Source organism: Loxodonta africana, chromosome 7 (genome assembly GCF_030014295.1).
Source record: "Loxodonta africana isolate mLoxAfr1 chromosome 7, mLoxAfr1.hap2, whole genome shotgun sequence".
Lineage (NCBI taxonomy): Eukaryota > Metazoa > Chordata > Mammalia > Proboscidea > Elephantidae > Loxodonta > Loxodonta africana.
The window spans coordinates 61,110,328-61,136,441 of NC_087348.1; the positions used below are offsets into that span (position 1 = coordinate 61,110,328).

The window sequence follows — 26,114 nt, forward strand, 5'->3', positions numbered from 1 at the left end:
GGTCTCAGAAACTTGAGTTTTAGTCCAGGATCTGCCCCTAATACATGCTGATAACCTTGGTTAAGTCATAAAATTCCTTAGACCCTTGGTTTTCTCATTTGTAAAACTGGGAAATTAAAATATAAGCAAAATGTTACATTTTATGTGCCATTCTCATTAATATGTCTGCTGTTACTTTTTTTTCTAACCAAACTAGTAATTCTCAAATACCATGTATAAGAACCTGAAAAATAATTGTGAACTGGGAAAGACAGCATCATCATTGCATGCTACGGAAAAGATACCCATTTGTGTCCATGCAAGAAAGTATAATATTGAGTGCTGCTTACCCCTGGTTGTTCCCTGATGAGAAAGCTGGTCTCTCTGCTGCTCAGGCTCTGCTAATGGCACCGTAGGAAAGATATAATGCTGTTAATAATAATTCAAATGGGGAAGGCATGTCTTTAACTTCTACTAACAAAAATTTTAGGCTACCTATGCAGAAATATTAAACTTGGACCTCAGGGGAGTTATGAAATACCTCAAATTGTATGCAAAACTTTGCATGTGTGTATGTTACATATGCATGTCTGTTCATGAGAGTATGTGTATGTGGGGGGTGGTGAGAGAGAGAGATTGAGAGAAATGAGCATTTTAGAGGTAGCTTTATCAAATTATATATGACCCAAGAAATGGTTAAGAACTACTATATTATAGGTAATTAACCAGGCACTCTAGTCTTTTAATGATGTCAAATCATGAATGGGACCAACAGGAAGGGGTTAATTAATTGGCTATTTTATGCCCTTCAACATTTGTTTGAAATTAATAAATACTTTGGAAGATGAGGAAACCCTGGTGGTATAGTTGTTAAGTGCTATGCCTGTTAACCAAAAAGTTGGCAGTTCAAATCCACCAGGGGCTCCTTGGAAACTCTACTCTGTCCTACAGGGTCACAATGAGTTGGAATCAACTCGACGGCAATAGGTTTGGGATTTTTTTTTTTTTTTTTTTGTTTTGGAAGATGAACTTATATTTGTACTTATAACCAAGAAAAAAAGCTATACATGCATATAAACACACAAACACACAACTTTATGATTAAAGTAATAGTGATTGCTGCCTCTCTTGGCGTATGAGGGATTTCAAATCCTTGTGCTCCATGATAACCAACACACCACAGTACATGCTCCTGAAATCACATCAGTCACTTCTCAGTAGTGTCTAGTGACAGAGACACTAAAGAGCTACAGAAAGGTAGAAGCCAACAAGAATGACCTATGATGCATGCCCAGGCTGGGAGTTCACTTACCTGGTCCTTGGTAAATCACAACCAGCATCTCCTTATGCCCAGGTGATGCTGAGCAAATCAGTTTTGAAAATAGCAGATAAAAAGTGCTATAGACACATTTAAGGACTAATCAAAGGGCATTTACGGTATTAAAGTTATACTGAAATAAATGGGAAGAGCTCTAGGAAGACTGAAAGTCTCCGTGAGTGAATATATATGCTCAATATCCTATTTCCCTTATATGTGATTCTGTTTACTTGTGGACATTGGATGAATTCCATTAACATATCCAAGTATATTAGATACCAAATAAATCTAGTGAATGTCTTAATTATCCCATTCTGAATTAGCAGGCCCTAAAATTAAAAAAAAAAAAAATTTTTTTTTATTTTTAATATGTTTGTGTCTTGTAATAATATACTGTGTGTATTGCCCATCTATCTATATTTTGCCTTTAAGACAATAAATAGCTAGTTTCAATTGATTATAGACTTCTCATAACATATTTTATTCAATTATCCTAGAGAAAGGCCAGTTGTTTTGCTTATAGGATGGTACAAGAAAACAGCATATTAAATGTTCCAAAAGCAAACAGGCTAGTCACTTTACAATGTCTCGCTTTACAAAAAACAAGTTTGCTGTCCTTCCAATCAAAACCTCTGGTTCGATCTTCAGTCTGCAAACTGTAAAATAAGATAACAGATTCTTTCATACTCATTTCTCAACGTCCTCAGGCTGAGGCAAACGGAGAATCTGTGCTGTTCTCTATTCTACGCTTCTCTCTTCAAATATCTGTGGCCATTTTTTACATGTCTTAGGCTGAGGCGTTCTCTGACTCCAACTATTAAGATATGGCATGAAATGGTACAAAATAGAAAGAAAAACACACACTTCCACTTGCAACAAAATGTGACAATATTCAGAAGATTTACTGAATCATCACATAAGCTAAGTACCCATACTGAGTATCCTGAACATAAGAAGCAACGATTTAGAATTGCTCCTTATGAAATTCGGGGGCGGGGGGGAACAAAACCAAAACAAAACAAACAAAAAACCTACTTCTAACAGAGTTTTTAAAACAGTATTCTTAGAGAAGTAATACTATAGAGTGCTTAGGAGAGTAAGCTCTAGAAAAATAACATCTGGGTTCAGAATCCTAGCTTCAACACTTAGTAGATGTAACAATAAACAAACTTATTACAAACTCACATTGCAGACTCCACATAACCTTTTTTCAATTATGTAAAACTCTACAGAATGAGAAGAAACAGCTGCAAACATCCATTAATAGTCAGAACCTGGAACGTAAGAAGTATGAATCTAGGAAAATTGGAAGTCATCAAAAATGAAATGGAATGCATAAACATCGATATCCTAGGCATTAGTGAGCTGAAATGGACTGGTATAGGCCATTTTGAATCGGACAATCATATAGTCTACTATGCTGGGAATGACAACTCGAAAAGGAATGGTGTTGCATTCATCATCAAAAAGAACATTTCAAGATATATCCTGAAGTACAACTCTGTCAGTGATAGGATGATACCCATACGCCTACAAGGAAGACCAGTTAATACGACTATTATTCAAATTTACGCACCAACCACTAGAGCCAACGGTGAAGAAATGGAAGATTTTTATCAGCTGCTACAGTCTGAAATTGATCGAACATGCAATCAAGATGCATTGATAATTACTGGTGATTGGAATGCAAAAGTTGTAAACAAAGAAGAAGGATCAGTAGTTGGAAAATATGGCCTTGGTGACAGAAACAATGCCAGAGCTCGAATGATAGAATTTTGCAAGACCAACGACTTCTTCATTGCAAATACCTTCTTTCACCAACATAAACCACGACTATACACATGGACCTTGCCAGATGGAACACACAGAAATCACATTGACTACATCTGTGGAAAGAGATGATGGAAAAGCTCAATATCATCAGTCAGAACAAGGCCAGGGGCCGACTGTGGAACAGACCATCAATTGCTCATATGCAAGTTCAAGCTGAAAATGAAGAAAATCAGAGCAAGTCCATGAGAGCCAAAATATGACCTTGAGTATATCCCACCTGAATTTAGAGACCATCTGAAGAATAGATTTGACACATTGAACACTAGTGACCGAAGACCAGACGAGTTGTGGAATGACATCAAGGACATCATCCATGAAGAAAGCAAGAGGCCACTGAAAAGACAGGAAAGAAAGAAAAGACCAAGGTGGATGTCAGAGGAGACTCTGAAACTTGCTCTTGAGCATCGAGCAGCTAAAGCAAAAGGAAGAATTCATGAAGTAAAACAACTGAACAGAAGATTTCAAAGGGCCTCTTGAGAAGACAAAATAAAGTATTATAAGGACATGTGCAAAGAGCTGGAGATGGAAAACCAAAAGGGAAGAACACACTCGGTGTTTCTCAAGCTGAAAGAACTGAAGAAAAAATTCAAGCCTACAGTTGCAATAGTTAAGGATTCCATGGGGAAAATATTAAACGATGCCAGAAGCATCAAAAGAAAATGGAAGGAATACAGAGTTATTATAACAAAAAGAATTAGTCAATATTCAACCATTTCAAGAGGTGGCATATGATCAGGAACCGATGGTTCTGAAGGAAGAAGTCCAAGCTGCTCTGAAGGCATTGGTGAAAAATAAGGCTCCAGGAATTGATGGAATATCAATTGAGATGTTTCAACAAACAGATGCAACACTGGAGGTGCTCACTCGTCTATGCCAAGAAATATGGAAGACAGCTTCCTGGCCAACTGATTGAAAGAGATCCATATTTATGCCTATTCCCAAGAAAGGTGATCCAACCTAATCTGGAAATTATAGAACAATATCATTAATATCACACGCAAGCAAAATTTTGCTGAAGATCATTCAAAAATGGCTGCAGCGGTATATCGACAGGGAACTGCCAGAAATTCAGGCCGGTTTCAGAAGAGGACGTGGAACCAGGGATATCATTGCTGATGTCAGATGAATCCTGGCTGAAAGCAGAGAATACCAGAAGGATGTTTACCTGTGTTTTATTGATTATGCAAAGGCATTTGACTGTGTGTATCATAACAAACTATGGATAACACTGCGAAGAATGGGAATTCCAGAACACTTAATTGTGCTCATGAGGAACCCTTATATAGATCAAGAGGCAGTTGTTCAGGCAGAACAAGGGGATACTGAGTGGTTTAAAGTCAGGAAAGGTGTGCGTCAGGGTTGTATTCTTTCACCATACCTATTTAATCTGTATGCTGAACAAATAATCCGAGAACCTGGACTATATGAAGAACGGGGCATCAGGGTTGGAGGAAGACTCATTATAACCTGCATTATGCAGATGACACAACCTTGCTTGCTCAAAGTGAAGAGGACTTGAAGCACCGAGAAGCTGGACTATATGAAGAACGGGGCATCAGGGTTGGAGGAAGACTCATTATAACCTGCATTATGCAGATGACACAACATTGCTTGCTCAAAGTGAAGAGGACTTGAAGCACTTACTAATGAAGATCAAAGACCACAGCCTTCAGTATGGATTACGCCTCAGCATAAAGAAAACAAAAATCCTCACAACTGGACAAATGAGCAACATCACGATAAATGGAGAAAAGATTGAAAGTTGTCAAGGGTTTCATTTTACTTGGATCCACAATCAACAGCCATGGAAGCAGCAGTCAAGAAATCAAAAGATGCATTGCATTGGGCAAATCTGCTGCAAAGGACCTCTTCAAAGTGTTGAAGAGCAAAGATGTCACCCTGAAGACTAAGGTGCGCCTGACACAAGCCATGATATTTTCAATCGCATTATATGCCTGTGAAAGCTGGACAATGAATAAGGAAGACCAAAGAAGAGTTGACACCTTTGAATTGTGGTATTGGCAAAGAATATTGAACACACCATGGACTGCCAAAAGAACAAACAAATCTGTCTTGGAAGAAGTGTGGCCAGAATGCTCCTTAGAGGCAAGGATGGCGAGACTGCGTTCTACGTACTTTGGACATGTTGTCAGGAGGCATCAGTCCCTGGAGAAGGACATCATGCTTTTCAGAGTACAGGGTCAGCGGAAAGAGGAAGACCCTCAACGAGGTGGATTGACACAGTGGCTGCAACAATGAGCTCAAGCATAACAATGACTGTAAGGATGGCACAGGACCGGGCAGTGTTTCGTTCTGTTGTGCATAGGGTCGCTATGAGTCGAAACTGACTCGATGGCACCTAACAACAACAACAAAACTATACAAAGATGAACAGTTGCTTAACATTTGTATGACATAATTTCCTCAGAATGAGAATAATAGATGAGAAGTTATCAATAAATGCTGGCTACTTTATTAATTTTTTGCTTACATTCTAGTGATCATTATCACCCATTTAATATACGATATTTATCATATCAAAAGTTTTGAATTCACATGCATTTTCTGTATCTCCAAAAATATTATAACACTGGCCAATGATGATCAATATCAATTAAACAGAGTTAACACTGATTAATTTAGCCTTTTAAAAGTTTGTGGAATCACGAAAGCACAGAAAGAAGGCCCTTTGGAAGTACAGAATAATTTTGAAATAGCCTAGAATTTCTATATATTTTTCTGTTTTGTAAAGGTCCAAACATTCATCATAACTATAAACTTGTTCAACTCATTGGTTCTAGTTATCTCTGCCTCATTCCAAAGCTTCGATGTATATTCTATTATTAATCTGTCTTTTAAAAACTGACTGTAACATAGAGTTGGTGTCTTCACAGCATTCGAGTGCCAGTGGGAAAAAGCAATTTGGCACTGAAGAAAGTGAAAAAAGTTGCATTCATTTATTAAAACGTTTTATTTAGAAATAATTATAGATTAACAGGAATCCGCAAACATAGTACAGAGAAATTCCACATACGCTTCACCCAGTTTCCCCAAATGATTACATATTACACAATATGTGCAATATCAAAATGAGGAAATTGACATCAGTAAAATACGTGTTTGTATAGTTCTGTGTAATTTTATCACATGTGTACATTTTTGGTCAGAAATAATCCAATTAAGATATACAGCTATTCCATCATCCCAAAGATCTCTATCCCTTTAAAGTTACATCCACTTCCCTTCTCCTCAATATCTAGAGGCCCTGGCAACCACTCATTTTTTTCTCCATCTTTATAATTTTGTCATTTCAATAGTGTTATAAAAATACAATCATACATTATATGACCTTTGAGGTTGGCTTTTTTCACTCAGCATAATTCATCCAAGTTGCATGTATTGAGTTCATTCCTTTTTATTGCTGCGTAGTATTCTATGGTGAGGATGTACCACAGTCCGTTAAACCATTCAGCAGTTGTAGGACATTTTGGTTGTTTCCAGTTTTGCATACTCATAAAACTAATAAAGTTGCTATGAAAAATGGGAATATAAGTTTCCTTTTCTGTGGGAGAAATGCCCAAATGTGTGATGCTGAGTTACATGGTAAGTGAATATTTAGTTTTTTGTTTTTTGTTTTTTAAACTTCCCAATAGTTTTTTCAGAGTGGCTGTACCATTTTACATTCCCACCTGCAGTGTATGAGAAATCCAGTTTCTCTGCATCCTCACCATTATTTGATATTGTCAATATTTTTAAAATTATTTTCAGTGTTTTAATAGGTATCACATGGTATCTAATTTTGGTCTTATTGTACATTTCTCCAATGGCTAGTGATGTTGAACTTCTTCTCATGTGTCTAATTATCATCTATATATCATCTTTGGTGAAATGTCTCTTCATCTGTTTTGTCCATTTGCTATTTTTTTTTTTTACTATCAAGTTATGAGAGTTCTTTAATTATAAATACAACTTCTTTGTAAAACATATTGTCCATAAGTATTCTCTCCCAGTTGGTAGAGTGTCCTCTTAATAGTATTTTTTACAGAGTAAAAATTTTTTAAATTTGAGAGAGTACAATTTATCAATTATTCCTTTTATGGATCATTATTTTTTGTTATGTCTAAGAACTCTTCACTCTAGTTCCCAAAGATTTTTCTCCTATATTTCCTTCTGAAAGTTTTATGTTTTACATTTAAATCTATGATCAAAGTTGAATTAATTTTTATAGAAGGTATGAGGTTTAGGTCAAAGTTGATATTTTGTCTACATACACCCAAATGCTCTAGCACCATTTGTTAAAAAGACTACCCTTTCTCCATTAAACTGCTTTTGCACATTTGTCAAAAATCAGTTGGCTGCACTTGTATGGGATTATTTCTGGGCTCTTTTATTCTGCTCCACTATTCTCTGTGCTTATCCCTTAGCCAATATCAGTCTCAATTACTGCAACTTAAAAATAATTCTTGAAATGGATTGAGTGATTTAAATTTTTTAAAATTGTTTTATCTCTTCTAGTTTCTTTGCATTCTCATCTAAAAATTTTAGAATGATCTTGTGTATATCTATAAAAAGTCTTGTTGAGATTATGCATTAAACCTGAAGACCAGTTTGGGTTTCCACATGTTCATTGCTAGTATATATAAATACAATTCATTTCTATATTGTTCTCATGTATCCTGCAAGCTTGCTAAACAAATTCATTAGTCCTAGGAGTTTTTTTTAGTAGATTCCTTGAGATTTTCTACATAGACCATCGTGTTATCTGCAAATAAAACCGAACCCACTGCTGCATTGCTGTCGAGTTGATTCTGACTCGTAGCGACCCTATAAGACAGACTAGAAGTGCCTGATAGGGTTTCCAAGACTGTAAATCTTTATGGAAGCAGTCTGCCACAGCTTTCTCCTGCGTAGCAGCTGACCTTTTGGTTAGCAGCCAAGTGCTTTTAACCACTGCACCACCAGGGCTCCTCCAGCTGCAAATGGGACATTTTTATTTATTCCTTTCTGATCTGTATGGTTTTTCTTTTCTTGCCTTCTTGCACCAGCTACAACTTACAGTACTATGTTTAATAGAAGTGGTGAGGGCATCTTTAACCTTGTTCCAGATCTTAGGGGGAAAGAATAGTCTTACACTATCACGATGTTACTGTAGATTTTTTTTACCAACTCGAGCTGGTTGAGTCTCCCTCTATTTCCAGGTTTCTGAACATTTTTATTATGAATGGTTTTGGATTTTGACAAATGCATTTTTAAAAAAGTTATAATCATTTTTTTTCTTTACTCTTTTAATGAAAGAAAGCCCTTGAGATCTACTTCCAAAAATCACGCAATGAAAACTCCCTGAATCACAACGGTCCAAGCCACAAGCAATAACGGGAATGTCGCAGGACCGGGCAGTGTTTTATTCTGTTGTGCCATGAGTTAGGGGCTGGGTCCACAGCAGCTAACAAAAACAACAGCCTTTTAATATGGTGAAGTACATCAACTGATTTTCAAATAATCAATGAGCCTTGCATTCCTAGAATAAATCCTACTTGGTCATGGTGTATAGTTCTATTTGTAAAATTTTGCTAAGGTTTTCAAGGTGTGTATTCACGAGGGACATCATTCTGTAGTTTTCTTTTTCTGTACTGTCTTTGTATTGTTGGAGTATCAGGGCAATAATGCAGGCCTTTTAAAATGAATTGGGAAATGTTTTCTGGAAGGGATTGTGTTAAATTGGTGTTAATTCTTCTTTAAACATTTGGTAGAATTCTCCAGTGAAACCATTTGGGCCTGGAGGTTTCTTTTGTGGGAATTTTTAAATTACACATTCAATTTTCCTAATAGATGTAGAACTATTCAAATTATCTATTTTGTATTAGGTGAATTGTGATGCTTTTTGAGAAAGTGGCCCATTTCATCTAAGTTGTCAAATTTATGTGTGTAAAGTTGCCTGTAGCATTCTTTTATTATTCATTTGATATCCACAGGGTCTATAATGACATGCCTTCTTTCATTCCTGATAGTGGTTCTTTGCGTCTTCCATTCTCTCCCTCTCTTTCTCTAGTCAGTCTACCTGGAGGTCTGTCAGTTTTATTGATCTTTTCAAAGAACCAGCTCTTGCTTTCAGTGATCTTCTCTAATGTTTTCTTCATTTCAATTTCATTGATTTCTGGTCTTATCTTTATTATTTCCTCCCTTCTTGTTTTGGTTTTATTATACTCAAGTTTTTTTGAGATGGGAGCTTATTATTGATTTGAGACTTCTCCTATTTACTATTATAAGCATTTAGTGCTACAAATTTTCCTCATAGCACTACTTTGGCTTCATTCCTCAAATTTTGATATGTTGTATTTTCATTCAGTTGAATGTATTTTTAAAATTTTTCTCTTAAGAGTTTTTGATCTATGGATTATTTATAAGTATGTTGTTTAGTTTTCAAGTGTTGGAGATTTTCCTGTTAACTATCAGTTATTGATTTCTAGTTTGATTCCATTATGGTCAGAGTATGTCCTTAAAATGAATGTGTATACTGTTATTGGGTGGAATATTCTATAAATGTCAATTACATGCTATTTGGTTGATGGTGTTGTTGAGTTCTTCTATATTCTTGCTGGTTTTCTATCTAGTAGTTCCACTTAACTGTTGTGAAAGAGGTGTTGAAATCTCCAACATAACTGTGGATTTGTGTATTACTCCTCTTCATTCTATCAATTTTTTCTACCCATATTGTGAAGTTCTGTTTTTTGGTGCATACACCTTTAGGATTGTTATGTCTTCTTGTTGGATTGATCCCCTTTTTTTATCATTATGTAATATTCCTCTCTGTCCCTCAATATAACCACTCCTGTTTTCTTTTGATTAATGTTTTCATGATGTATCTTTTTAATCCTTTTACTTTAATGGATTTCCTGAAAATCTATCTTTAATTGGTATGTTTAGAGCATATACATTTGATGTAATTATTGACGTATTAGGAATTAATTCTGCCACTATGTATTTTTGTTTTCTGTTTTTCCCTCTATCTTTTGTTTCTCTGTTTGAATATTCCTACCTTCCTGTGAATTACTTGAACATTTTATTTAATTCCATGTTGATTTACCTATACAGTTTTTTCCTACATTTCTGTAGTTTTTTAAATAGTGGCTCTTCATTTTACATTATATATATAATTTATTATAGTCTTAAATATTTCTGAATATACATTGAGCACTGCATCAAACAGTGTTAAACTTTTTGCTTCACTATCAAGCATAATTTAGAGAACTCAAGAGGCGAAGTCTATTGTTTTTACCCATATTTTTACTCTTTCTTCCTTTCTGATATCACAAAATTCTACTTTTTATAATTTTCTTTCTGTTAAAAAAACATTCTTTAGGCAATCTAATAGTAGGGATTCTGATGAAAAATTTTCTATTACCCTTCATCAGGGGATGTTTTGATTTCCCCTTCATTCCTAAAGATATTTCTGTTAAACATAGAATTCTAGATTAATTCTAGCACTTAAAAATGTTGTGCTACTTACTTCTGGCCTCCATCGTTTCTGATAAGAAATTTGTTATCATTCTAATTATTTTCCCCTATAGTTAAGGTATTCTTTCTCTTTCACTGCTTTCAAGATTTTTTTTTTCCTTCATCTGTAGTTTTCAGACTAGTTTTAGTTTATGAGGTCTCCTGGTGTGAATTTCTTTAGGCTTAACCTATTTGTAGTTACCACAGCTTCTTGAGTCTGTAAGTTTGTATCTTTTGACAAATTGGGATATGTCCAGCTAATATTTCTTTAAATACTTCTTTACTCCATTCTCTTTTCTCTTTTCCTCCTAGGACTCCAAAGGCACAAAATAGAACTTTTTTTGTTGCCTCACACATCCCTGAGGCTCTGTTCTTTATTTTTCCCCCTAGTCTATTTTCTCTCTATTGTTCAGATCGAGTAATTTCTATTCTTTTATCTTTATGTTTGACAATTCTTTTCTCTGTCCCCTCCTTTCTGCTGTTGAGCCCATCCAGTAAGTTTCTGTTAGTTATCCTATTTTTTAGTTCTAACAGCTCCATATTGTTCTTTTTCATAACTGCTAATTTTTGCTGAGACTTTCTAATTTTTCAAGAATGTTTCGAGAATTTTCATAATGGCTCATTAAAGTATTTTTTAAGATGGTTGTTTTAAAATCCTTATCAGATAATTCTAAGATCTGTGTCACCTCCGTGTTGGCATCTCTTGATTGTCTTTTCTCATCCAAGTTGAGATCCTTCTAGTTCTTGGTGTTATAAGGGATTTGCAACTGAAACCTGGACTTTTTGAGTATTCCATTATGAGACTCTGGAATTCTTTTAGCACACTTCCTCTAACATGGCTCCAGTGGGGTAATTGAGGCTTTTCCTCATTATTGCCAGGTGGGAGTGGAAATTTAGGTTTCCCACTCAGCTGCTGATACCTGGGCGGAGGTGGGGAGAGGAGGGTTACTTGGTACTTTTTGCTGGGTCGGGGTGAGAGTTCAGGATGACCATTAGGCCTTTACAGACAATACCCTGGGTAGGAGGTATAAGGGTGCTTCAGCACTGCTCCCTACATGGCCTCATTACCTCTGAGGGCTGATAAAACTCCTGACCTACCACTAGGCCCCCTCTGACACCACTACAGCAGAGAGGGTTTAGGATGCCTTGTTACCACTAGTGGTAGTAGAAGTCCAGGCTTCCCACATGGTCTCCATGGACACCAAGTGGGGGAGGGGAGGAGGACTAGTTACTACTCAGTAAGGATGAAAGTCTCAGCTCCCTAGTCAGCCTTGTCTGGCACCATGCCAACAGAGAGTTGGGGCACCTCATTACAAACAGATGAGGATGAAAGTCTAATATATTCACTTGACCTCTGGCAAAGAGGATGGGAAGGACCACAATATTTTTCTGCAGTGTTTGGCTACAATAAAGTGGTTATTGAGCAACTGTTTTTCTGTACTCCTAGACCACCCCCTTCCTGGCCTATGAGCTAGAGAGATCAGGCTTTACTTGGGGCTTTACATATATGTGCCAGTTGGCATTTCTAGGTTGCTAGTTTCTCCAGCACCCAGTATGAAATATATGAGGCAAAAATAAAACTCAGGAAACTAATCACAATGTTTCTTGGGTTTCAAGGTCCTTAGCCAGTGTGCCTTCTTTCACCTTTCAAAGTCTACTTATGCTTGTTTCATACATAATGTCCAGGGGTTTTTAACTGTAATTAGCAGAAAGAACAGGGAAAATGTGTTTGCTCCATCTTTCTGGGAGCAAAGGCTATAGGCACTTTTGAAGTGACTGATTCAATAATACACCAATTTAATAACTCCAGTATTTACCAGCAGTTCTTCATCTTTTATTCAACGATAATCTGTTTTTATCCCAAAGTACTTTATGTTAAAAAAAGATATGTTAAACATAAATCTAGGCAAGATCTAAAAGTGAATTAGGCATGAGAGTGCTACTCTGCTGTAACACTACAACACTCTAACATTCCCATGTCACTTATTGCCTTTCTATTAAAAAAAAAAGCACAAAAACAACAAAAAAAATTCACTCAAAATGATGAGACATGAGGTACCTGAAGAGTTTAGGCTCAAATTTAATTAAGTAAACTCAGTTTGGCAAACCAAACTTAAAACATTAAAATTCTTAGCAAGATTATTTCAAACGATGTTCGATCTGAGCTTGAAGGCAAAGAAGCAATATTCATTCTTGAAATGTGCAAAGGAATAAGAAATGGCAAAAGTATGAATTGATAAAATTATTTTTCTGTCCTAGAAGTTTAAATTCTGAAATATATATAAATATGAAAGATACACATAGAAGGACAGAACGTGAACTATAACTGAAGTTAACCTGAGCTATACATATAACGCTCTGGGAGAAACACATTATTATTATGTCAATATGAACAAAATAGTAATGAGAATTAATTTATTATCATTTAAATTTGATTAAATAAATCTCATAAAATCAACCTTTCCATAGCCCACTCCAAAGACACAAAAGCTTTAATTTTCTTGTTATTTATTTTCCAGGTAACGCTCTGAAATTCACTTACTCAGTAATTCAATAAATATGTCAAGACATTGTTTTTGTGTCATTTTATATCACTTTAGTTGTAGAAACTCTGCTTTATGACAATGGTTCTCAGACTTCAGTGACAATAAGGAGAACTTAAGTTGCTTTTTAAAATAATGACTCAGCCTCATTCCCAAAGATTCTGATCAGTAGTCTAAGGCTGGGTTCAAAAGTCTGCATTTTTAAGAAACTGTTCACATAATTCTTATGCAGGCAAGTCTGCAAACTTCACTGTAAAAATCACTGGGCAGACGATCTTCATAGTCCCTTCCATTTCTGACATTCTACAGTTCCTCTCAGCATTTTGGTCACTGAACTTTTGGAAGGGATCCTAGAATTTCTGGGAATCTTAAGTTAACCAGCTCAACCAGTCAACAAGCATGCAGTCAACTTATTCTAGTTGACTGGGAATTACAGTCATTTCTAGAAATCTGCCCAGTGCTCACTTATTACTTTTTTTTAATACCTTATTTATATCTGGCTGAGCACACCGATGAATTCAAGACCATCTTCCTCTGGAATAGGCATTCTGGACCAACTAGAGCCTATTGAGGATTATTTTATCTGAAACACCTTTATAGTGCTTATACTCTGTATTGAAGCAATCTAAATTCTTAGTATCTTTTTGAAAATTTATATAAATAAAATAAGGTCTCTGACTAAAAGAATTCTGTATTTTCAAAAATTGTATTAATTCAGGTTGAGTCACTTGTATTCAAGCAGTCATCAATAAGCACTACTTAATTAAATACTACTAACTGTAACAAAGAGCTGTCACATATTGTACATGTATTATGCTTCTAAAAAAGTGCTAGGTCAAATATTATTGTCTTGCACATCAAGGCTCAACATATCTGAGTTTATTTCACAGGGAGCCTTGAAATAAATGCAGAGTTATGTTTGCTCTCTCACAACATTTAGAAAGATCCAATATTAAATCTGCATGAAACATGGGATTTGATTTACTCATTAAAAAATGAATAGGTCCAAGGAGAAAATACATAGAATGTAGTATGAGAAAATAACTAAAGAAAGACTTAAGTGTTTCTATGAAATACATTCCTAAACTTGTCTCGATTTTCTGGTCTAACAAATAGGGAAGCTAATAAATATATATATTTAACTTACCTCACTCATTTGAAAATCATAGTCTATTTCTCTACTGTCTCTTTTCCCTAAATGAAATAAGAAAGAGAAAAACATATTAAAGTAGTCAACTGATCAGAATATGTTCAAAAGCCTCCATAAGAATAAAACAGGAATTGAGCAAGGAGCTAAAAAATAAAGAAAAGAAAAAACACAACGGAATAGTTAAACAAGACCTTCCTGGAGCTAAGTTGTTTAAAACAACCTCTAAAATAAATCATCACCAAAAAACCAGTCTATAATCTAGGTGAAAAGTATCAAATGCAGTTGTATAAAATGCAATCTTGGCCACTAAGAAAAAAAACTAATTCTCATTAATGCAGTTATCAATTCATAGACACAAACTCACTGAGAGGAAAATATCCAATATGAATGCCCATTTAATATATCATATTATTTCCAATTGTTTTCACGGAATTGGATCACACTGGTTGTAAAGGAGCCCTGGTGACACAGTGGTTAAAACGCTCAACTGTGAACCGAAAGGTCAACGGTTCAAAACCACCTGCAGCTCTGTGGGAGAAAGATGTGGCAGTCTGCTTCCATAAAGATTTACAGTCTTGGAAACTCTACGGGGCTGCTAGGAGTCAGAATTGACTTGATGGCAGTAGGTTTGGGTTTGTTTGTAAGTAAAGCACTAACAGAGCACTCGCTGCCATCAAGTCGATTCCAACTCACAATGACCCAGGTTCTAAATCTGTCAAATCACTTTCCTGCTCCACAGACAGATATCTTAGTGATGGTATGTGATGAACCACTTGAACTGAAATACATGTTCAAAGAGGTTTCTGACACTAAAAATGTTACATATAGAATTCAGGGTCTTACTCTCTAGTGATCCCCCACTGGAAAAAAAAAACAAATATTTTTCAAGTCAAAACTTCCAACATAAAAAAATTTCTTGGAGAAAATAAACACAATTCATGTCACAAAACAATATTAAACATATGTTAAATGAAATTAATTGTACATTGCTTATAACAGTTCAGTTCCTTTTTACAGACAATGAAAATCACTCATTGATTCTCTCTAACCATTAAATCTACTATAGAGATGAATCTATACTTGACACAAGTTCAACCATTATGAGTCAATGAGGGGATAAGGTCCTAAGCTTTTTATTGAGAAGCATTTGTTTTTTCTTTGTTAATGGAAGGCTATGCCAAACAAACCAAACCCATTGCTGTCGAGTTGATTCTGACTGATAGCGACCCTAAAGGACAGAGTAGAGCTGTCCCATAGAGTTTCCAAGGAGAGGCTGGTGGGTTCGAACTGCTGACCTTTTGGTTAGCAGCCATAGCTCTGTAACCACTGCACCACGAGGGCTCCAAGCAAGGCTATATGTGAAAATAAATACTGGTTTTGGAAGAAACATTTATTTTATTTAAAAAAATCAGATGCATCATTCATAGCTTTGACAATAAAGTACAGAAATCATTCTTCATATTGGCTTTTGGCTTCTTCCAGTTAAGCAGTAAACTCTTTAACATTTAATAATAGCAACCTACCTCTTCAGCCTCACTCCCTTGCTCTCAACCCATCAGTCTTCTTTCAGACCTTTGTAACTTCTTTCAGCTTCACGCTCCCTTTCACTATGGCACCTTTGCAGATATTATTCCCTCTGTAAGAAATTCTGGAAACCCTGGTGGTGTAGTGGTTAAGTGCTACGGCTGCTAAACAAAGGGTCAGCAGTTCAAATCCTCCAGGCACTCCTTGGAAACTCTATGGGGCAGTTCCATTCTGTCCTATACGGTCGCTGTGAGTCAGAATCAACTCGACGGCACTGGGTTTGGTTTTGGTACGAAATTCTCTTCCTCTTTCTTTCCTCCAGAACAAATCCACCTGTCCTTCAGATTTCAGCTTGAAAGCTACTTTATCCTCAGGGAAGACTAACTCACCAGTTTAAATCATTTTATGTATGTCTATTTTGTGGCACTTGTCAGAGTTTCAATTTTACATGAATATATGTGTAATATTTTCTTTTTCCAGGAGACTGTATATTCCTGAAAAACCAAACCAAACCCATTACCACTGAGTCAATTCCACCTCATAGCAACCCTATAGGACGGAATAGAACTACCCCATAGGGTTTTCAAGGAGCATCTGGTAGATTCGAACTACTGACCTTTTGGTTAGTAGCCATAGCTCTTAACTACTACACCACCAGGGTTTCCATAATCCTGAAAGTTGGGGACAAAGTCTGGTTTTCCTCTCTTAGCACAATGCCTGGCAAATTAAAATTGTTTGATTAAGTATTTACTGAATGAATGAGTAAGCAGACCAGTAAGGGAGCCAGGTTCTTCTACCACTATTGCTGCTACTGCTAAATCAAACTGTTTTGAGAACTTGCCATGCACCAGACACTGGGATAACTGCTTGAGCTGGGCTAATAGTTTGAGGTACCCAAGAGAACAAACGTAAGTTAGGAGGAGGTAAATGGCAGAGGGGCACAAGGTAAGGTTGGAGAGATAGAGAGGGAACAGTTGGCAGAAAGCCTTATAGGCCTTTTGAACGAGTCTGGATTTTTTTTGTCTAAATGAAATGGTAAGCTGTTCGAGTTTTTAAACAGTATTTACATTTTAAGAAAAGTACTAGCTGCTAAATGGAGAAAAGGTTCCAAGAAAGCAAGACGGAGGAAGGAGACAAATTATGAGGCTGCTGCAATGAACCACAAAAGAGATGATGGCAGTCTGGACTAGAGCTGGAGCAATGCATATAAAAATAAGTGGATGGGTTACATATATTTGCATAAATAATTTGAAAGAATTGGCTATCAAATTTCAGATGTGTAGGTAATAGACAAAGGGGACTGACAACTGCTAAGCTTTAGCAATTAGTGGAGGTGCCATTCAATAAAATGGGCAAGACTGTTAATGGTGAGTACGGAAGAAGCTGCCAGATGCACACAAGTATCCTTTTCCTCCTTCTTCTTTACCAGTACCAGTTGCCCTTGAGTCAACTCCATCTCATGGTGACTTCATGTGTATCAGAGTCAAACTGTGCCCCATAGGGTTTACAATGCCTGACTTTTTTTGAAACAGGTTCCCAGGCCTTTCTCCTAAGGCATCACTGGGTGAACCTGAACCTCCAGCCTTTTGGTTAGCAGCTGAGCATGTTACCCATTTGCACCACCCAGGGATGCCTTTATTAACAGAACCCTAATTGTATTGTGCAGCAACATGGCCCTACCTCCCCAAAAAGAAAAAAAAATCCTAACTTTCCTTGCAACTTAAAGTGTGATATAAATTCAAAGCTCTAATCTACCATATAAATGTCACTAATGTCTTTCTGGAGCCCTGGTGGTGCAGTGGTTAAGAGCTTGGCTGCTAACCAAAAGGTCAGCAGTTCGAATCCACCAGCTGCTCCTTGCAAACCCTATGGGGCAGTTCTCCTCTGTCCTATAGGGTCGCTATGAGTCAGAATAGACTCTACATCAATGGATTTGGTTTTTTGGAATGTCTATGTCCCAAGGTTTCCCCCACGTGTCTGTCAGTTTGTCGTACTCTGGGGGTTGCTGTGATGCTGGAAGCTATGCCGACGGTATTCAGATAAGGTTTATTAGTGCATCAAATGAGATAAGGAATGTAAAATGTTTACTGCAGCCCTGGGCACCTAGGAAGCCAACACATGCTAGTTATTCTTGTTTATATGGTTATTATTATTAGAGTATATTCTATTCCATATTAATTTTTAAAACTGATACAAATACTCTGGGATTAGTTTTAGAGTGTCAGAATAAAGGTGAAAGAATGGCTTTTGTATTCAGATCCTTTTGTTGCAAGATCTGCTCTTAAAATGTTAAAAATTATTGTAAGCAGAGCATGAAAACTAACTGAAGTTCTATCACTTAACTTTTCTGAGTGTAGACTTTCGCATCTAAAAGACAAGACTATAAGTAAAAATGTTTTGAAAAATATCAAACATCATACCGTACCATCTCAAATAGTTTTACCTATGAATACTGCCTAGATGTACAAGCAAAACTCCACAATATCCTGACCACCTCTCATTGGATCTTTGAATGAAAAGGCGACCAACCTAGTAAATCTTTATAATAAATACATAAGGGATGGGATTATAGGAAAATCACGCTTTGTCCCTCAACAGCTAGTACTTGAGCACTGACTTCGGGAGGTTTTTCTTTCCTTGAGAACATAAATAATCACTATTATACAGAAAAGCAGTGCATCAAACAAAAATATAGACGCTACCACAGAACAATCAAATAAGTGCAAGCTGTAACCCAGGATTATAGAGCATTTTAGGAATCCCTGGATGGTACACAAAGGAGCCCTGGTGGAGCAGTGGTTAAAGCACTCAGTTGCTAACCAAAAGGTTGGTGGTTTGAACCCACGCCCCCGCCCATAGCTCCGAGGGAGAAAGGTGTGGCAGTCTGCTTCTATAAGGATTTACAGACTTGGAAACCAAAAGGCAGTTCTACTTTTCCTATAGGGTCCCTGTGAGTCAGAATCAAATGTGCTTGGCTGCTAATGGAAAGGTTGGTGTTCGAACCCACCCAGTGGCGCTGCAAAAGAAAGGTCTCGTGACCTGCTTCCAGAGAGATAACAGCCAAGAAAACCCTATGGCGCAGTTCTACTCTGTAACATATGGGGTCACTGCAAGTTGGGGGCGACTTGAGGACGATCGGTTTTCACAACTGCAGGCTCCCTGAGAGCCCAGCTGAGCATGGTGCCTAAACACTTCGCAGTAAATGCACACTTTATAAACTGTATTCTTCTCTGAAAAGCAGAAAGGTTGAAGACTATCCGTTTACTTCCTCACACACTATGCTGCCTCTCACACGTACTGCCTGCACTCTTGACACCCAACCAGATGCTCATGTGTGCCACAGACTCAGACACACTTTTACGCTCGCTCACATACTAGGAAGTTATAGCAATGATGTATAACCACCAGACCTCTGTCAAAACACTGGTCTATCTGAAGAGGCAGGATTTGAAGGCAACAACTTTGAAACACCCTCTTGTTATTTCTCCAATTTCCTCCACAATGAATGGAAACACATTATGACTACTTCTTTCTGTGGGCTCGAAACCAGAGAGATAGGACAGATTTGGTACCAATTATCATGAAGAATCATCAAATATGAGTGAAAAATAAAGTTAACCCAAAGACTGAGCTACGAGTTTTTTTCTGAAAGCGCACTACTAAGAATACAGGTTCCAGCAAACCCAGAGTCCAAAAATAGCTCTTGCATTTACCAAAGGGCCTTCTCAGTTTACACTCTGACGAGCAGCATAAAATAAAATATATGCAATCAAATACACACAGAATAGCTGGTTTGGTTTAACACTGCTTAATGTAAGTGTAAAGATACAAGTAGTCCTTGACTTTCATACATTCAACTTTCAAGTTATAAGCATCTTAACACCCCTAAACTGCCCTTTCCAATGGTAAATGTATCATAAATCAAAGAATGGGCATTTCAAATTACAACTACTAGTCAATAATTTAATTTCTGCAACCTTGACTTTTTATTAGCGGTGTTTATGTAACTATTCAAATATTCTATTATACTTTGTCCGTAGAATTGTATTTTAGTAGACAGTGGGAAAGTAGCCAGTTGGAGACTGTCAATTGCTTATGTGTTCAACTGTGGAGAAACTACTCAAAGAACATGAAACAAATCCTAGAAATATCTCATTAACTGTTACCAGGCAAAATGTGAACATTCTGTCTCTGAGATGAAATCTTCCCTGCCCCATGCAAATTAAATCTTTGACTTTTTCATATTTAATCTTCAACGATGATTTAAGAAACACATTACAGAAAGGACAGAGGCTTACTTTTATTCAATAAATTTACTCTAAAGAATCTATTTATATTTAAGTACACAAAAATAAAACTAGATCCTAAAAATTAATGGTATGGAGCCCAGCCTTCTTCAACCAACAGTTTCGATTTCATAATTATATCATTTAACTCCAAGAAGAACAATTATATTTGGAAGGCAGAGTCTGAGATCTTTTGGACTGTCTATGTTTAAAACACATCCTCATTATAATCCACTTTTTCTAAAAACCAAACCAGTTGTCATCAAGTCGATTCTGACTATTGTGACCCCATGTGTGTCAGAGTAGAACTGTGCTTCATAAAGGGTTTTTAATGACTGATTTTTTGGAAGTAGATTGCCCGGCCTTTCTTCCAAGGTACCTCTGAGTGGACTCAGAACTCCAACCTTTCAGTTAACAGTGGAGAGGGTTAACCATCTGCACCATCACTTTTTTTTTTTTTTTTTTTTTTTACAACCCTAGTAATAACAGAGGTCTTAGTAAGGGGAAGTAAAACCAACCCACCAAAACAATTGTCATACTGAGAAACATTTAGAAAAAAAAATAATCATTTCAGTGTTTTGAACCATCCTGCTCTCACCAATACCACATGCCTCTGCTGCTTCTATTCTGGATTTATGAACAAATCATGCAGCAGAAAATTAGGCAGGGTGCAGTCATTGGACCCACCCATCAAATATATGGTATTCCTTATCTCCACTCTTTTCACCCACCTCCAACCAAATCACAGACACACAGCTTCAATCACAATAAAATGGAGTGTAAAGAAATTACAAAGGCTTTTTCCAAAGAAAAAGAAAACTGAAATCATTTGGGGAAAAGTTTTAAAATCTTCCTGGGATGGACTCAAGCTGCCATATGACCTCATACTAAAGTGATACTAATTTAAGTATAGAGTCTAGCAAGTAAAATGATCCTGAGGCTAAATTAGATCACATACTTCTACTATCTGAAGGAAAGTAATGGTCAATCTCTTTAATGCTATATTGATTTTTTTTCTCCATTGTATATAGAACGTTATACTTTCCACATTTTTTTCCTCCAATATACCTTTAAGGAAGATATACATTTCTGTTTCTTCTCCTAGCTTTATTTCAGAAGGACTGATTATAAGGAAATACCAAATGTTTTAAATGAAAAAGAAAAAGCACATCTCTATTTAGATTTGGGGATTACTCATATTACAAGGATAATTCTTGGGGAACCAAAAATCAAACCTGTTGCCATCAAGTTGATTCTAATTTATAGTGCCCGAATAGGACAGAGTAAAACTGCCCCATAGGGTTTCCAAGGCAGTAAACTTTACAGAAGCAGACTACCACGTCTTTCTCCTTTGCAGTGGTTGATGGGTTTGAACCACTGACCTTTTGGTTAGCAGCCAAGTGCTTAACCACTGTACCACCAGGGCTCCTTAATTTTCGGCAGAGAAGGAAAAAAAGTTCAAAAGAGTTGTGGAAATGGACTTCTAATTTTATACTTCTAAATGTCATTTCACTCTTTACACCATTGAAAGCCAATCATTTTTCATAGCAAATGAATTTACTGCATCATTTAGCAGAGCCATTAATCAAAGCTTAGTCTTCAATAGCTTCACTTTATTTCCTTCCATCTTCTAATTATGTTGGATTTTAGAAAAAAAGGGGGTTGTGCTCCAAGTGACACTATCAAGAATATGGAAAGATAAGTCACAGAATAGGAGAAAATATTTTCAAATCATATATCAGATGAGGGACTTATATCCAGAACACATAAAGAACTCTTATGACTCAATAATGAAAAAAACAAATAACTAATTTTTTAAATGGGCAATGGATTTAAATAGACATTCCTCCAAAGGAGATATATGAATGGCCAATAAGCATATGAGAAGATGCTGAACTTATTATTAGTCACTAACCCAAAAACCTGTTGGTGTCTAATGGATTCCAACTGACGGTGACCCCATGAGTGAGGGAGTAGAATTGCTTCTTAGAGTTTTCTTAGCTATAACCTTTTTTTAGGGAGAATAAGACCAGATATTCTGTATTTATTAAATTCTCATTATGTGCCAGACACTGAGTTAAGCAAAGTACATACATTACCCCTTTTAATTCTCAAAACAACTGTATTACATAGCTTGTAAAATGCTACCACAGCAATTTTTCAGAAGAGTAAAGTGGATGAAAGAGGTTAAGCAATTTGTTGAAGGGCACACAGCTTACAAGTCACATTCCCAGGACTCACACCCAGAGCTGTCTGACTGCATGTGCTTTCTTAATCCCAAAGCAAAAAAAGAAAAAAACAAACCCCAAATGGGGAAAAAAAATCACAATGTGTCCCAGCCTTGTAATTCTTCTCTGGGTCTACAGTGCTTAGCTATAATCTTTACAGAAACAGTTATCAGGCCTTTAGTCTTCCAAGCTGCTGCGTGAATTCAAACCTCCAATCTTGAATTCAAACTGCTGACGTTTTGGTTAGCAGCTGTAGCTCTTAGCTGTTATGCCACCAGGGTTTCCTTTAGGTTAGTAGTAAAGGGGAAATTTGTGCCACCCAGGGACATCATCAGCTGTCAGGGAACTGCAAACCAAAACCACAGTGAGCTACCACTTCATACTCATTACCAAAAGGAAAAAAAAAAAAAAACATTGCTGTTGAGTCAGTTCTGACGCCTAGTGACCTCACAGGGTTTCTAAGGCTGTATATCTCTACAAAGCAGACTGCCACATCTTTCTCCCACGGAGCCGCTGATGGTTTCGAACCACCAACCTTTCAGTTAGCAGTTGAATGCTTTAATTACTGCATCACCAGGGCTCCCTTCAGGGTGGCTATAATTAAAAAGACAGACAAGGGTTAGTGAGGATGTAGAGAAATTGGAATCCTTATACGTTGCTGGTAGAAACGTAAAAGGGTTCAGCCACTTAGAAAACAGCCTGACAGTTTCTCAAAATGTTTAATATAGAGTTACCATAAACCAACCAACCAAACTCATTGCCATTAAGTCGATTCCGACTCATAGTGGCCTTACAGAACAGAGTAGAATTGCCCCAAAGGGTTTACAAGGAGTGCCTGGTGGATCTGAACTGCCAACCTTTTGACCAACAGCCGAACTCTTAACCACTATGCCACCAAGGTTTCCAGAGTTACCACATGACCCAGCAATTCCACTCCTAGAGAATGAAAACATACATTCATACAAAAACTTGTATGTGAATATTCATGGGAGCATTATTCCTAATTTAGGAAACAACCTAAATGTCCATGAACTGATAAATGGATAATACATGAAATATTATTTAGCAATAAAAAGGAATAATACACTGATACATACTACAACATGGGTGCACCTCAAAAATATGCCAAGAGAAAGAAGCCAATCACAAAAGGCCAAATACTGTATGATTCCATTTATATGAAATATCCAGAAGAGGCAAATCTATACGGTAAGTGTATTAGTGGCTGACTAGGGTTGAGAGTGAAGGGTTGGGGTCACTGAAATGGGGAGTGACAGCTAAGAGGTTTCTATTTGGGGTGATGAAAATGTTTTAAAATTAGATTATGGTGATGGATTCAAAACTGTAAATATACTAAAAATCATCAAGCTATACACTTTAAATAGGTGGATTTTATGGTATGTGAATTATGTCTCAATAAAGCTGTTAAAAAAGGGGGGAGAAGATGCAATGTTGCACTGTATTTTTGGTACCTACAGAGCTCTGGTGGTGCAGTGGTTAAGAGCTTGGCTTAAGGGCTCGCTGCTAATCAAAAGTTGGCAGTGCGAATCCACCAGCCACTCCTTCAAAACCCTGTGGGGCGGTTCTACTCTGGCCTACAGTGTCACCATGAGTCAGAATGGATTCCACAGCAATGGGTTTGGTTTTGGTTTTTTATGGAGCCGCGGTGGCGCTGTGGTTAAGACCTCAGCTGCTAACGAAAAAGTCAGCAGTTCGAATCCACCAGCTGCTCCTTGGAAGCCGTATCTGGTGGTTCTACTCGGTCCTATAGAGTTGCCAAGAGTCGGAATCGACTCGACGGCAACGGTTTTTTTTTTTGTTTGTTTGTTTTTTGAGTTATGAAGATAAGGCTCAAATGTTCTGTGGCTTAAAAAAGTTTGTTACCGTGCTTAATACTAAACAAGACGTGGAAACAGTCATTGAGGGAAATGAGGTACACGAAATAGCTACAGAAAAATATGTGCATTTTGAGGAAAATGTGTATACTAAAATATATCCACAGAATATAGCCTTGGCAAACAATGGACAAATATTTCCCAACAGAACTAAAGATTCAATGAAAGCTGGTAGAACCGCAGCATTTTCAAGTGCATAAGAGTCTCAAGCCGAAAGACCTTGGGGCCTGCCCCTCCCATACTCAAGCATCTCAGAGCCTAAGCAGCAACCAACAATGACAGGGAGGCAAAAGGCCTGAAGGGGCCAGCTTCCTACACACAGGCTTGTAGTCACCCACCCTAAATGGCAGTTCTCTTTGGGAGACCCTCCCATGCAGGTGCCTGGGTTCAGAAGCCGCAGCGCTGCAGCGCTCCTGCCCAGGGCATCCGCCTCGCCTCGGGACAATACACACAGAGGAGCCAGGAGGGTGGTCCCCGGAACCGCAGGGGGCGCACAGCCCAGGCCCAGGGTGCGCGGGAGCCGCAGAGGGAGAGGCAGAGCGCCGACATTCCCCTCTCCACCCACGGCAGAGGCTTCCGTCCTGCGGCCCCCAGCCTCGCGGAGGGCGCGCCGGGCCGCGAACGTTCCCGGGACACGAGTCGCAGGACGCCAACGTTCCCCGCCGTACCTGCACCGGGCGTGGCGGGGTCCGCACACTCGCCTGGCCCGCCCCCCGCGCGCTCCGCGGACTCCTACCTTCCGCCACCACCATTTCCAAGACATCTGGGTCGCCCATCTTCGCCAGCTCGTTAACGACGCTGACGGCCGAGGTGCCGCGAGCGACAGACGACTTAGACTGGACACAAGAAGTTGTAGGGCAGATGCTGAATCTGATCGTGGGCCGCCTGTATCGTTTCCACGATTCCGAGGTCTTCAAGTCTGAGTCCCTCTCCTCTTTGCAAGCCTCGACCTCCTCCCGGGTGTCCACCAGACTCGGCTTCCTCTGCCAGTTTTGCTTCTTCAGCTGGTACTTCCCCTTGACCTTGGGCCTCACTACCTCCTCTTCGCCTTTGACCCCCCACTTCACGTCCCTGTCTCGAAAGTCCTGCTTGGATCCTTCCCAGCACTTCTCCTCGTACTTGTCGTTCGGCCTTCTAGTCTCTCCGTGCTTCCCCTGGTCCTTTCTAGTCTGGCTCGCCTGCCGCTTGCCTTTCCTTTCAGCTTGATCCCTCTCTCCCCGCCTCTCTCCCCGCCTCCAGACCTCAAGATCCGCCCGCGCCCCGCCCGCGGAGACCGTCATCTCCCCGCCCCTTGTCCCCACCGACTCGGTGCCGGACAGCACCTCTTCACTCGGGGGACTGGAGATCCCCGGTCTGGCCTCCGCCGCGTCCGACCATTCCTCGGAGCGCACCGATTCCCAGCTTTCTCGGCCGGTCAGCTCCATTCTCAACAGGCTTCCCTGGTTCCTTTCCACCGGGTCGGCCCACATCCAAGACTCCTCTCCACTAAATCCTGCCGTCTCCCTTCTCTCTGGACTCACTCCCTTCGGTCCCAACTGATTGGGCGGCTGTTTCCATGGCAAATTGGCCTCGTCCTCGTCCATCCGCCTGGTCCTCCGCCCACCGCAGGTGGCACTCGGAGGGATCCCCGTCTCGGCTCGGGAGTTATTTCTTGTCGGGTGAGAAAAAGCCTCCCTCTCCTAAAGGGGGCCCCCACCCCTTACGGCCGGCGGGTGGCCAGGATCTCCAAGATTCCAACAGACCCCTCCCTCTCGCCTCTGGCGCGTGGGTATTAACTTTTTTTCCTGGTAGCGGCTGCTCCAGGGCACCAAACTGGATCGCTGTCTTCAACAGTTGCAGGGATGTCATACATTGTGGCCTGAGT

General features: G+C 38.5%; 1 protein-coding gene across 1 annotated transcript in view; it reads right to left on the reverse strand.

Annotated features, from left to right (window-relative positions):
* ANO5 (anoctamin 5) overlaps positions 1-26,114 on the reverse strand; it is a 115,942-nt gene that overhangs the window by 72,783 nt on the left and 17,045 nt on the right. The window contains exon 2 of the mRNA XM_064289447.1: positions 24,589-25,929. Coding sequence (XP_064145517.1) covers positions 24,589-25,929 — 1,341 coding nt within the window. The remainder of the gene's footprint in view (positions 1-24,588; positions 25,930-26,114) is intronic.